The sequence below is a fragment of the Haliotis cracherodii genome, unplaced genomic scaffold, assembly GCF_022045235.1.
Source record: "Haliotis cracherodii isolate W230 unplaced genomic scaffold, xgHalCrac1.p SCAF_17, whole genome shotgun sequence".
Lineage (NCBI taxonomy): Eukaryota > Metazoa > Mollusca > Gastropoda > Lepetellida > Haliotidae > Haliotis > Haliotis cracherodii.
In genome coordinates, this window is record NW_027266272.1 from 20,795,581 (window position 1) to 20,809,943 (window position 14,363).

A 14,363-nucleotide genomic window follows, 5' to 3' on the forward strand; every position below is an offset into this window, starting at 1 on the left:
TATAAGCCCGAGGGCAGGGCTCATGATCATCATATTGCAGTAAATGACACTCCGAACGCTAAATGACGAGCCTCCAAGATCACTTGAATTCTCAATCTCAAAATTCCTAACTATCGACAGCTCACTTAACATGTTGTTTCACTTGTGACAACATGAGCACACTGTCACCAGAAAGTCGGAATCAATATTTGTTGTCAAAAGATCCAATGTTATGGTTTGTAGGACCCGTCCCCGTCGTGTGTTCTGTGAGCGGAAACAACATCAAAGGATTTGTCCTTTGCCCAATCAAGTTCTGTCCCTTTACCAAACACCACAAACACGCAGCCGCTGACAATGTTTAAGCCCCCTATGATCCAGAAAAGTATTTGCCATTCCTCTCTGGTTCCCTGAAGATAAAGAAAAGAATCTCATCAGACACTTGTGTACATGTTTCTTTCGAATTTCTGAAAATACAAGGAAATACTATATCATTATCAGCTAAACAGTCCCGTCAAGTTACCGTATTCCACGTAATAAGCACCCAGAGCGCTTTTTTATTAGAATATAATTTTTGTGAAAGGTTTGAAAGATCGTAAATTTCGTGGTTTATGCTGACAGCCAGAAATGATACAAAAGAAAAGTCTGTGCGTATTATACACGACAGATATATTTTTCAAGAATTTAATCGCCAGTAATTAAGGGTGCATATACCACACGAGTGTCTATTATACACGAATAAATAAGTCTTCGAAATCAATCGGAAGGGTGCTAATTGGGATTGTTCACTAGCCAATATATCAGCAAATATCGCAGTGGGCGCTTTTTACGTCGAATACGGTAGTCGTTTTAACATCCATCTGCAATGACATCCGGGTAAGAATTTGTCTTCAGCAATCCATGTTTTTCGTTGGATCGGGTGGTCAGGCTCGCATGTCATTGTCTCCCAGTTGCGTAGGTCGATGTTCAAGATGTCAATCACTGATTTGTCGTCCTTTCCAGACTCTGCTATTTACCGATCGCCGCCACACAGCTGGGTTATTGCTGGGTGTGGTGTCCACCGAAACAGCAACCAACGAAACAAACAAACAAACAAACAAACAAACAGTCATGACTGGCACCAGGAAGACTCCTACAAACCTGTTTTATCACGTACGACGTAATGAGAGGTGCAGACAGAGAGGCGACCATTGCGCATGTCACGGTAATACCCATCAACACGCCGGCGAACCTGTAATGTTAGCAGAAAAGGAAATGGACCTTTCAAATTTCTCACAATGTCTCAGTCAATAAGGCTGCACAGATCCTGCCAACTGAGATACACTTCCATGTGGGTTGTAGCTGTGCAAGTGAGTGAGTGAGTGAAAAAGGTTCAAGGACACTTGTAACAGTGCATGGGCGGATACAGAAGGGGGGTGCGGGGGTGCGCAGCCCCCTTTTTATTTCGAAAAAAATCTTTATTTCTGTATAAATTACCACCTAAGACAATAAATAGATCTTAATTGTGCACCCCCCCCCCCCCCCCCTTTTCAAAAAAGCTGTATCCGCCCATGAAGTATTCAAGTTTTATCGCGGCGTGTCAGCTTAATGTGGGAGGAAGGCCCGAAGTGATGCACGTCTCAGACGTTTACCACTTCGGTTAAACCCACGAGCATGGGTATGGTGCTGACAAACCTAGAAACATAATCGGACCCAACAGGTATTCGAACCCACGGCTGTGCAAGTGTTTCATTGTGTGTAACTGTGGGTCAAGGAAGGTAGTGGGTAGGGGTCGGTGGTAGTAGATGTGCATGGTTCCACACATTGTACCCATGTAGGGAATCGAACCCGGGCTTTCGGCGTGACGAGCGAACACGTTACCCACCAGGCTGCCCACGTCCTGGAAGTGTTCTATGTGATTGAGTATACTACGTAAACATGTAACAATATAACTAAATCATTTGGGTACCAACTTTCAGCAAATTCACACCATCACTGACGATTGCTCATAATCACAAAATGCGACCCTCCTTTTCCAAAATCCACGCTTAATTTGTATCCATGTAATTTGATCTTAGCATTAATGAAGCCATGTCACTGCTGATATTCTCTCATTTTGGCCTTCATGGTTGTCTGGCCGTATCAGTTGAACGTGTATGGTAGTTCCTAATGGGAGAGGTCTCATTGTTGCTGGTATGCTCGTCTTATACCGTTACTTCGATATTCAATTCAGATTGGGGACTCTCCGTGTTTCCCCAGTACACTTCCGGAACCTTTAAGGATAACACTTGAGTTTAATTGTATAAAGTTACCGCAGCAGGTTTAAACCGCTAAAAGATGGGAATTAGGTTCATGTAACAGACTGTATTTGAAAACGAGTTGCACAGTTCCAATAAATAAATGATCGGTCCGTGAAGTGATCGATACCAACCTTGGCGCTATATCGAGGTGATTGATTCTGAAGGCGACAGATGCACAGTTTTGCAGTGATATACCAAGAATCAGCAGAGTCACAGCCAGAGTCCCGTTCTCATGGTCCAGAAACCCGACAGGAATAATGCACACAGCGCATCCAACACAGCCTGGAATAGATATCAACATTTCAAATCAGTCCCAGATGGATGATAATAATTCTGATCAATTCTAAGACCTCTAAACTCTGCGAATCAGCTTTCTACACGGTTAAATCAGAATGGCTGATGATACACAGGCCGTCCCTGCTCCTATCCCGTTTTCGCTTGCTAGTTGGTTATTGCCGCACTCAGCAATATTCCAGCTACAAGAGATACCAGAAGAAGAGAATAAACCCCAACAGAAAGCTACTGCCATTGGAAACTGCAGCACAAGCCAACCATTATTCATAACTACAGTAAACTACGGTTATAACGAACACGCTTATAACGAACTGACGGATATAACGAACTTACTTTTTTGTCCCGACTATTTGCTGTAGTTATGCTGTATATATGCATATAACGAACCACGGCTACAACGAACTAAAATAAGTGGTCCCTTTGAGTTCGTTATAACCGTAGTTTACTGTACATTAACTGGTAATATTCGGTTAATATTTTTATAATCATTATAAATACATTAAATAACCGGAAGGTGCCGAGGAAAAATAACTTTTATCATAATATTGGTTAAGGTTTCAAATTGCATATTTGAACTCCTGTGACTTGATCAACAGGAATCAACTGAAAATATCTGCCTATGCCATTCACTATTCCCTCTAACCCATGGGGATTCCAGATATGAATACAGGGTCTCAGCAGTCTATGCTGGTCGTAAGAGGAGACAAAATGGATCGGCTGGTGAGGATCAATGACATGGTTGATTGCATGCGATCGAGTCTCAGTTGCTTGGATCGTGATATGAATCACTAGATTGTGTCACCCAGGCTCGATTATTTACAGACCTTCATATAGCTTGACTATTGTAAGTGCGGCGTTAAACTAAAATAAACAACAACATAAAGGAACTAAACATTTTTACACAATCAAACAATCAGTAACATATGGAAAACAAATATCAGCATTTTCGGGAACAGATTATTTTGTAAATCCCATAATATTAAATGTTCGAAGGAACAGATAAATATGACAAAGACTGAAACAAAACGGAATGGGTGAACATTTTGTCATCCACTCGACATACATTCAGAGTAAAATATAAATGCAAAAAGCTTAACCATCAAATATAATAATTCCATAAAATACGATTACAGCTCATTATAACAGCTCGATGATTACAATAAATGTGTGTATGGTTATATATTCGAGACAGTACAGAAGGCACCGTGACTATGTCACCATCACACATATTAAAAATGGGCCCCATGACCGTTAAGTGTTATCAAACTAAAATGATGCAATATTAACTATTGGCTACAATGTATATGTATACTATACTTGCCATGTCAAACGTAGGTGACTGTGCTTGCCACAACACTTGGCACAACGCTTCTACATGTCCTCTCTATACTCACTGCCATATTTTGTCATGAAATGATGTAACTGATTTCTGAAAAGCCAGGTATTTTTATCCGATAGTAGAAACTGTTGTAAGGTGTATTTCTGCAGAATATTGATGCACTCATAAAACGTCTAGCCCTGTTGTGGCCACTTATCAGTTTTGAGGAATTTGTTTTGTATTTTCAAAATAATTATCAAATGACAGGTGCCTTGCTCTTACATTTTCATTCCAATGCATCTGGTTACTGACATTACCATGACGACGGTAACCTGCTACTGTTAAGTGCCAGTAAAATAAATTAAAATAATTTTAACCTAAGCTTCAGGCATATCGATGATCTGATATGGTTCAATACATATCAACCTCAGCTAAACGTAAAAGCGCCCAGTGAGACAGCCTCAACTCAAAGGTTGTTTGATCAACATCATTCAAGGCCTTAGCTAACATAAATGTCAGTACAAGAGAATAACAAGTCTAGGTTATCCGCCGAAACAGACTCCATTTAGCGAATATGGAAATTTGGAAATTATATGAAGAGACCACTGAACATAGGATGGCTGTTCCAAAATTTGGGCATTTCCAAATTTGACGCATTAGTGGCAAAATTATGTCCGATGCAATTCCTTAAATTGACCACATGTTCTCTTTTTTTTTTAGGTTTAGACTTTGCATGTGTTTGTGACGGGAACCTACTCGGTGATATACGCTGCTCACCCTATATCATTACTATTTGATAATGGTTCATAAACATAAACTTATGACTGTATGACTGTATGACTGATTTCTTATGATTATGGAAAGAGTTATTAATTATATGTGAGATATCCTAAACGCATGACAACAGATAACAAACAACATTTTCCCACTGATGTCACCATGACGTACCCATGAGCTGGAACGTCTTCCTTGCATTGGTTGTCGACAGAAGTCTCCTGGAGAGCACCCAGTCAATGATAAAGGCTGAAGCCAGGCCAACCAATAATCTTCCAGCAAACGGCGCCGAAGACCATACACCATCCTGCAAAAGGGGATATATAAATACAAAATAAATATAAATAATATAATTGCGGTTTTCGTTTAACTTTTCTATAACTTCTATGTTATCAAAGTTAATAATAGTTGTAACAACAACAATAATAACAATTATACTATTATTATTAATAATAATAATGATAATAATAATCATCATCATCATCATTTGCAATACTACTACTACTACTACTACTAATAATAATAATAATCATCATCATCATCATCATCACCATCATCATTTGCAATCTCATTAAAATCAGATCTTTGTGGAGCGGCAGCGAGAATTATTTGCTGCCAGGAATACAGTCTTTCTGACAATCTGGGTAATGCAGAAGGCGGAAGTGTTTGGGAATCTCACTGTGCCAGGATCACCCATGGCCCAGCCCTCTTTTCTGCATTTATTTACTTTATTGTGTATAATAATCATCAGCATCATCAGCTGTAGCTGCAGCATCATCATCACCTGTTCGATGCCATATTTTAGTATCTGTTTCATATACTTGGGGAGGTAGGCCATCACCCATGATGTCAGCCAAGAGTGGCAGATGTGTGCTATTAGGATAGCCCAGAACGCCGGAGATGTGAAAATCTTGCCCCATGGCGGCCGCGGCATCTGCAACATGAATTCTGCTTTCAAACGGGAAATGGTTCAATTGAATATAGATATAAACGTATTGTTACAAATATGTTCAAGACTGTACCAATATACAACACAGGTGGTAGTAGTATTATCATTATGGAAAACTGTTTCTTTGAAGTGAGTGAGTGAGTATTTTTTTTACGCCACTTTTAGCAATATTCAAACATATCACGGCGGAGACACCAGAAATGGGCTTCACACATTGTACCCATGTCGGGAATCGAACCCGGCTCTTCGGCGTGACGAGCGAACGCTTTAACCGCTAGGCTACCCGATCGCCCCTGTTTCTTTGTAACAGTTACAGTAGTCAGAGTGGCGACAGTAGAGCCACTGTAGCAAGCAATAGGCGTGGTTAGGCTCGGGAACTCAGTTTAACAGGTTCTTAAAGACAGATTCTCTCGAGTAAAATAACACATGCAGTAAATATTTATCATTATACTGATATTGATTTGAAATGTTCACTTAAATGAAGTATTATCATTTTACATTGTTAAATATATCATTATGATTACATAATTATTCTTTACCCTTCATGTCGAGCATATACCATCAGCTCCAGCGTATGGGGTATACGTTTCTCAATTCCTAAGGTACTTTAGACCATGAACGATCTACTCAAATGGAAAGACATATTTTGCTTACAGCAAATCTTTCTTATCACAGTTTTACAATCAATGTTTTGGTTGACATTCACAGGAGTTTGCTATGGCCTTAACATGTTTTTTTTAAACCTTTACTTACTGGCATTTTTTTTTGTATTGGAAATTGTGGCGGATGCTAACTTCGGAAAAAGCTCATCAATGGTTTTCTGTGATAATTCATAAAAAGGTTTTCAATTTACAAATTATCTCACGTGCCTTGGTGTCCATTTGTCCATATGTCCGCTCCCTGGTGATAAGTTTCACCTCTGTCTCCGTGATGCGAGGATGGTCCCTCGGGGAGTCGGAAACAAACAGCACCCAGGGAAACACACACATGAGTGTGAAACCACCTTCAAGCAAAGTGCAGATTTAACCACGATGCACTCTTATATAGATCATCTAAATACAGCACAGAGACAACCACTGGCTACCCGTGCTCGTAGGTTTCATTGAAGCGGTAAACGTCTGAAATCTGCATCAATTTGGGCTTTCCTCGAACATTAAACTGACACGCCGTGATATAACTGGAATACTGTTAAAAGCGGCGTTAAACCAAACTCACTCACTCACCCACACTATTACTGGCGGTGACATTTAGATGTTGCTCACCTAGCTTAAACCAAAACTTTCATTCCTCCGCCTGTGCGTTCTTTTTGTCTTTAACTTTCTTATTTTTTCCCATGAAAGGTCAGCAAAAGTGTCTTTAATATATACTCATAGAATAACGAATCGATTTTGAACAAGTCCACACTGAATATCATTTGTGCCCAGTACACGACCATTCCTGCATATATCATTGTGAAATTTGATATGTAATATGTGATATGCGGAAGACGAGCAACAGAATGCTGTGGACCCAGATCTCTATGGAGTGATCACAAAGTATTACAGTTTAAGGAGTTTGCCCCAATGTAAAATTACCAAACACGTAGAAGATGAGAGGCCATCCGTTATCCAGGGAGACGCCGCCCAAATATCCCGAGATGAAGAACGTCAAAATTCCGGCAATACTTAAACCTGCACAAGCAAGGTGTCAGCGTGTCACATGTTTTAAGGAACTATCGTGAACTTTCTATGGTTTCCTCGGTGTCTGACCTGGTCACATACCGTAGGAAGTCGGCCAGTTTCGTAAAATCTGAAGAGCATTAAGCTCATTCAAGACGCCAGGCTCGCAGTGAGCACTTGCAAGACTTATCACATACTGGAATAAGCATATGCCAATCGTACAGTACACATGCCAGTTGGAGTAAGCACGAATTAGAGCTTTCACATACTGGAGTAAGTACATGCCAGACGAACAGTATGCACACAGTTGGAGTAAGCACACAATAGAGTTATCACATATTAGAGTAAGCACATGCCAGTTGGAGTAAGCACACAACAAAATTATCACATATTTGAGTAAGTACATGCCAGACGAACAGTATGCACACAGTTGGAGTAAGCACACAATAAAGTTATCACATATTAGAGTAAGCACATGCAAGTTGGAGTAAGCACACAATAGAGTTATCACATATTAGAGTAAACACATACATGTACCAGTTGGAGTAAACAAACAATAGAGTTATCACATATTAGAGTAAGCACATGCCAGTTGGAGTAAGCACACAATAGAGTTATCACATATTAGAGTAAGCACATGCCAGTTGGAGTAAGCACACAACAAAATTATCACATATTTGAGTAAGTACATGCCAGACGAACAGTATGCACACAGTTGGAGTAAGCACACAATAGAGTTATCACATATTAGAGTAAGCACATGCCAGTTGGAGTAAGCACACAATAAACTTTCACATGTTGGAGTAAGCACATACCAGTTGGAGAAAGCACACAATAGAGTTATCACATATTGGAGTAAGCACATGCCAGTTGGAGTAAGCACATAATAGAGTTATCACATGTTGGAGAAAGCACACCATAGAGTTATCACATACCCGCATAAGAACATGATGTGAGGGACGCCTTCTCATGTTCTGGTGCCCACTCTGCCCACAGTGCCATGATTGCTGGCTCCACCGTCCCCTGGAAACAAGACAGACAGACAATTTATTCAATAAAAGGCTACTGGCCCAAAATACATACATATGCAGTAAAGCCTGCGCAAAATGACATATTTACAAACTGGGAAAATAAACATTATTTACATTTCTTTTAATAGTTATTCGTAGTGGATTATTTACTATTTACCCTAAGTTGATGAGCTTTGGTAAAAAAAATAGATATTTTATATAACGTATCATATGCATCTGAGGAAATAATAGAGATAAATTTATGCTGAAGGTTAGAGGTAATATATTTATCTAAAAGTGCATTACGAAGGGAACTGTAGGATTTGCAAATTAATAAACCATGGTATTCATTTTCAATAAAGTACTTATTTTTAGATAGACACAGGTTTATATAGACACGTACTTCTTTGATATTCATTCTAAACGGTGCAATGTGGAGGTATAAAGGGGTATTGTTATAAGGTGAAAATGTTTCCCAACACCTTAGACAATGATAACAAATCCATCAGTTACAACAGCGATTACTTAGGTCAGTGTTTCATAACTGCTCCAATGCTGCCAATTCAATAAATCAGCAGGGACAGAACACATTAGTGGGTGCTTGCTTCGATGTTGTAGTTACTTATGGATAAACCTGTCTATACAGGTATATAAATTAGCAAGACTTATGTGAGGTGAGGTGAGGTGAAATTGGGTTTAACGTCGCGTCCAAGATTATTGCACTTATATAGCGACGTGCATGCACGTGTGTGTGTGTGTGGCTGCTTGTACTAGTCCGGACTGATGCCGATTCATAGTGCTAGCTCACTGAGATACCATGCCGCAGTTTAACATGAATACCCCACTCAGACACAGTATACTGACTCCGAGCCGACCAGTCCTTGTTTTAGCCTCTTAACGCCGAGGGCCAGACAGGGTAACAACAAGTACCATCTTTTAACGCTTTCGGGGATCGAACGCCGGACCTTCCTCTCTCCGGGAGGACGCTCTACCACTAGACCACGGAGGCGGTCTAGCAAGACTTATGAGATACAGAACACATACGTCATGTGAGGTGAGGTGAAATTGGGTTTAACGTCACATCCAAGATTATTGCACTTGTATAGCGACGTGCATGCACGTGTGAGTGTGTGTGTGGCTGCTTGTACTAGTCCGGACTGATGCCGATTTATAGTGCCAGCTCACTGAGATACCATGCCGCAGTTTAACATGAATACCCCACTCAGACACAGTATACTGACTCCGAGCCGACCAGTCCTTGTTTTAGCCCCTTAATGCCGAGGGCCAGACAGGGTAACAACAAGTACCATCTTTTAACGTCTTTTTGTATGACGCGGCCCGGGATCGAACCCTGGACCTTCCGCTCTCCGGGCGGACGCTCTACCACAAGCATACGTCATGAGATATATAATATATGTATGATGATTAAGGGAATCACATATCGGTGAAACACCGGTAAGTTTCAGTAATTTGCCATCATGATATATTCGCGTGTTCATGATCTGGAAGGTGACATGTCACAAAATCGTGTCAGGTTCGAACACCTTACACTGATACCTTCTACACTAGCAAACACCGCGGTTTGAAAGTCAGCAGATCGTCTTGAAGCTCGTTCGAGTTTCCCACTGTGTGACGAGCCTGTCCTGTCTGGCCCTGTCCAAGTAGTTGGGCACGGGTGGCCCAGTCGTCTAAGGCGCCGCGATTCGTTGTGCAGAGTTGAGTCCCTTGGGCACGCCAGAAACCAATGATTGTGGGTTCGAATCCCGGTTCGCCCCGATTATGTTTATAGGTTTGTCAGCAACATACCCGTGCTCGTGGGTTTCACCGAAGTGGTAAACGTCAGACCTGCATCACTTCGGGCTTTCCTCCCACATTAAGCTGACACGCCGCGATATAACTGGAATACTGTTAAAAGCGGCGTTAAACTAAACTCACTCACTCACTCCAAGTAGTTGGCCTGAAGAACTTAGGCGAGTATCACACCTTGCAGGTGTGTGTGCTGTCACATGAATGCTTATGGAGATAGTTAGGAGTAACGGTCGTCAGCCCCCTCCTTGACTCAGACACTCTCTCCTGGCCTGCCATGGCTGACCATGACCATGACGACACAGAACGGTAATACACAAAGGTAGCTGTTATGACATTATACCCTCTGCTATGGCAATATACCCTCAAGATGCGTTTTAGTACTACATGCATTTATCAGAAACTTGAGTTATCATTACCATAAATATGCCAACGATGGCACGAAGAATCACCAGAGAGATCGGCAGTGCACGTGCAGCCTCTGGTGTTGCTAGGGTGACAGTCGATGCAACGACAAGGGAAACAGTTATGACAATCTTTCCGCCATATTTCCCAGCAATATAGCCACCGATGATGGGCGTTCCTAGGAAACCAAATGTGAAGGCGGATAGAATCAAACCCTCAAATTTTGAAGTCCAGGTGAATTCTGAGGTCTGCAAGGTCAGAACGGTTGTTTAAGTGTTAATAGGACAGTGTGATAGTTACAATTGTCAATGACAATAATCAACTAGAATGACGTTATAGTCACATACATAATTGGTTTGGATGGGTCAGGCTTTTTTTACGGAATGCATTTAACTTTCGAACAAGGTTTGGAGATGATAAAATGCGTTATGGTGTTGCGTTGACCTCATTCATAACAATTTATCAATTTTCCTTTGTTTAAAAGTTGCTTTTCAAATTACTTCAAATTATGCGATGAATTGGACAAGACAACAGACATCAAAGTACTGTTCATGAAGTCATTGTGGCCCAAACAAAACTGTACAATTCTAGCCAACAGGGCGCACACATCCTTGATAGTGACTTCTTTCAGTGGCATTTAGAAGTTGGAGTGATGAAGTAAGACGAGTTCTATGGAAGAACAACTTCTTTATTACAATTAGTGCGACGTTTCGGTGTAGATCCTAACACCTTTATCAAGCAATTGATGGATAGGGCTAAACAACATAGGTATATATACACTTATTGACATCTAAGTTGTCACAGTGACTAGTTGATGGACACAGATAAGTGTCTTACGAGGGTATAGGTTTCTGGCAATTAATTTTAAAAAAAACAACAACGGAAACGCACGCTGCAGCAAATGTGCTATTTTTGTCCTATGTGCTGTGTGTCCCAGTTTTCTTTCAGCGGAAATCATGGTGACACACGTTTGAGGGATTCGAATTGGCATGTTTTTTTCAAATTTCTTTCTTCTCAATCATGATGATGCGATTTTCAATTTCTTATTCTCGGTCTTCAGACAACAATATCATATAGGTATTTTTATTGATAGAAAACCTCTGCCATTTTATGAGCTCTTCGTGTAACCTCTGAAAAATAACCGTGCATTGTGAAAGCGACAATACTCGAGTGAGTGAGTGAGTTGGGTCTAACGCCGCTTTTAACAGTATTCCAGTTATATCACGGCGTGTCAGCTTAATGTGGGAGGAAAGCCCGAAGTGATGCAGGTCTCAGACGTTTACCACTTTGGTGAAACCCACGAGCACGGGTATGTTGCTGACAAACCTAGAAACATAATCGGGGCGAACCGGGATTCGAACCCACAATCATAGGTTTCTGGCGTGCCCAAGCGACGCAACTCTGCACAGCGAATCGCGGCGCCTTAGACAACTGGGCCACCCGTGCCCCCCGACAATACTCGAGAGTTACCATCTTTATCAAGCGTCCTTATTCGTTCTTCCCAATTTCAATGACGGATACAACGTGATCCATTATATGTTTTATTCTGCATAACCAACTTGATATGGAATGTTATAAAGTACTTACCCTCACAGCGTTGTCATGCTCAGATGACATTGACGTCACTTCCGGTACTGAATGAGGCATGACCATGGCAACAACAGCCATGCCCATACACTGTCGTAGCGCCGTCTGTGCCATGTATACTGAACAACACAAGTAACCAGTCACCCATCGCCATGAGGTGTACTTCCCGCAACAAGTCTCAAGATTCGTATATTCGCTAGGTCCACTGTCTGAGGGCGAAAATTGAGTGAGTGAGTGAGTTGGGTTTCTAACGCCGCTTTTAACAGTATTCCAGTCATATCGCGGTGTGTCAGCTTAATGTGGGAGGAAAGCCCGAAGTGATGCAGGTTTCAGACGTTTACCACTTCAGTGAAACCCACGAGCACGGGTATGGTGCTGACAAACCTAGAAACATAATCGGGGCGAACCGGGATTCGAACCCACAATCATAGGTTTCTGGCGTGCCCAAGGGACGCAACTCTGCACAGCGAATCGCGGCGCCTTAGACGACTGGGCCACCCGTGCCCCCTCCAAAAATGAAACAGACGAGGCGGTTTTCCTGGTTTCTCGCACTAACGATATAATGTGTGACATGACCAGAGATTTACAGCTGAAATTATGATGATATATGTGCATTTCAAATATTTTCATTTTTTTTAAGCCATAGGTCAGGACACGAATGTGATGCTTCAATTCTTGTAGAGAATTATGATCATAAAGTCAACTGGGTTCGTAATTAAGCATCACAATTCTTGTAGAGAATTATGATCATAAAGTCAACTGGGTTCGTCATTAAGCATCACAATTCTTGTAGAGAATTATGATCATAAAGTCAACTGGGTTCATCATTAAGCATCACAATTCTTGTAGAAAATTATGATCATAAAGTCAACTGGGTTACACATTAAGCATCACAATTCTTGTAGAGAATTATGATCATAAAGTCAACTGGGTTCGTCATTAACAGAGCTAATTGTAAGACCATATGTGTGAGTGATTCAAAGTATTTGGTTATTTGATTGTTAACATCACAGAGAGCAGTATCCTAGATATAGAACAGAGGTCCATAAAACGATAAAGTCAGACAAGCTATTGATTTATATTATGTTTCACTGATGCTTTGGGCCTACTCAAACCCCAAAACATAAATTGTCGAGTCGGGACAAGACAATCAAGTGATTGTTATCATGGCATCAGTCCACGCAATTGGGATACGATAACAAGCAAGTCACCGGGCATGATATTCCGATCCATTTAGTTCCTTCTTAAGACAAGAATATGTTGCTAGTTCTTCTCACCCGGAAGCAACAGGATCCAATGCGAACCAAGCCAAATGTTTGTCCCTAGACGGTGTCATCTAAAGTATTGATCAGAATGCACAAAGATGAAGGTCTGTTGGAAAAGATACCCGTTTCTCGATGAAGACTCTTAAGCATTTCTCTCATGTTAAGTCCCTTGTCTATGTTAAATTGAAATCGCAAAAAAATGAGAATATGTTATCAGTATTACTTACCTTTAAACCCACGCACTGGCGTTGTTTCCGTCGCCATGTTGTAAACAGCTGTAAAAAGTGTTGATAACAGTCTGAGAAACGACATTCGTACCTTCGCGTGTTTCACCTTTTCGCATACAATCGTGGGAATAAATCAATTCTCTCTCAAAAGCTATGTCTGACATAATACGATGGTTGTTTACAGTCGGAATCGTACAATTGACTCTTCTTTTAGTAGAGCTTTCTTTTGATTATGGAAATGTATTTGTCACTTTTTATTGTTTTTTAGTGTTAAATTTTCAATATCGAATATATCCTCTGCAAAATGCAGAAACGCAAAAGTAGTAAAATCGTAAATGTCTGACAGAGGGTTGTTTAATACAAGATTAATATAAAAAATCAATTCGTCATTTCTGCATTGATTGGGATTGACTTGTGTGGACGAAATGATGTACTGCAGATATTTGGGGGAACGATGGAAAAACAACCACTTTGATGGGAGCCTGCAACATCACTTGTTGGAGTGTTAAAAACGTTGGGTTTTAATATCGCATGCCATCACAATCTTACAACGAGTAAACCGCGAAAACAGGCCGGCTGACGGAGACCCAACGCAACAACGCCATCGGCCGACTGCATGAATGCGAATCATCTTCAACGTTTTTCCACGGAGCACCAAGCATCATTACAAGACTACAATCTCATTAAAATAAGATCTTAGTTCTCGCTATAGCCAAACAAAGATCTGAGGACATCCCATTATGGGTCACTTCAGAACGACCTTTCATCCGACCAATTAAAGCGTTGCTTTCCAGGTCATGAAAGTGACAGTCGGA

General features: G+C 41.0%; 1 protein-coding gene across 1 annotated transcript; it reads right to left on the minus strand.

Moving 5' to 3' along the window:
* Positions 1–209: 209 nt before the first annotated feature.
* LOC139464672 (uncharacterized transporter slc-17.2-like) lies at positions 210–13,585 on the minus strand. Its single transcript, XM_071246195.1, has 11 exons — positions 13,549–13,585; positions 12,057–12,175; positions 10,484–10,717; positions 8,184–8,271; positions 7,165–7,260; positions 6,456–6,593; positions 5,321–5,589; positions 4,816–4,948; positions 2,387–2,537; positions 1,117–1,207; positions 210–386 (listed from the first exon to the last, which is right to left on the minus strand). The coding sequence occupies exons 1-11, from the start codon at positions 13,583–13,585 to the stop codon at positions 210–212; spliced, it is 1,533 nt and encodes a 510-aa protein (XP_071102296.1).
* Positions 13,586–14,363: the final 778 nt, after the last annotated feature.

What these genes read in the sequence shown, in the direction of transcription:
- LOC139464672 (XM_071246195.1), bottom strand. Translation starts at nt 13,585, where the DNA reads ATGGCGACGGAAACAACGCCAGTGCGTGGGTTTAAAG. An exon ending in GCCAGTGCGTGGGTTTAAAG is followed by an intron (nt 12,176 to 13,548) that starts GTAAGTAATACT and finishes TGTGTTGTTCAG; the next exon opens with TATACATGGCACAGACGGCG. An exon ending in GAAGACGTTCCAGCTCATGG is followed by an intron (nt 2,538 to 4,815) that starts GTACGTCATGGT and finishes TATCTATTCCAG; the next exon opens with GCTGTGTTGGATGCGCTGTG.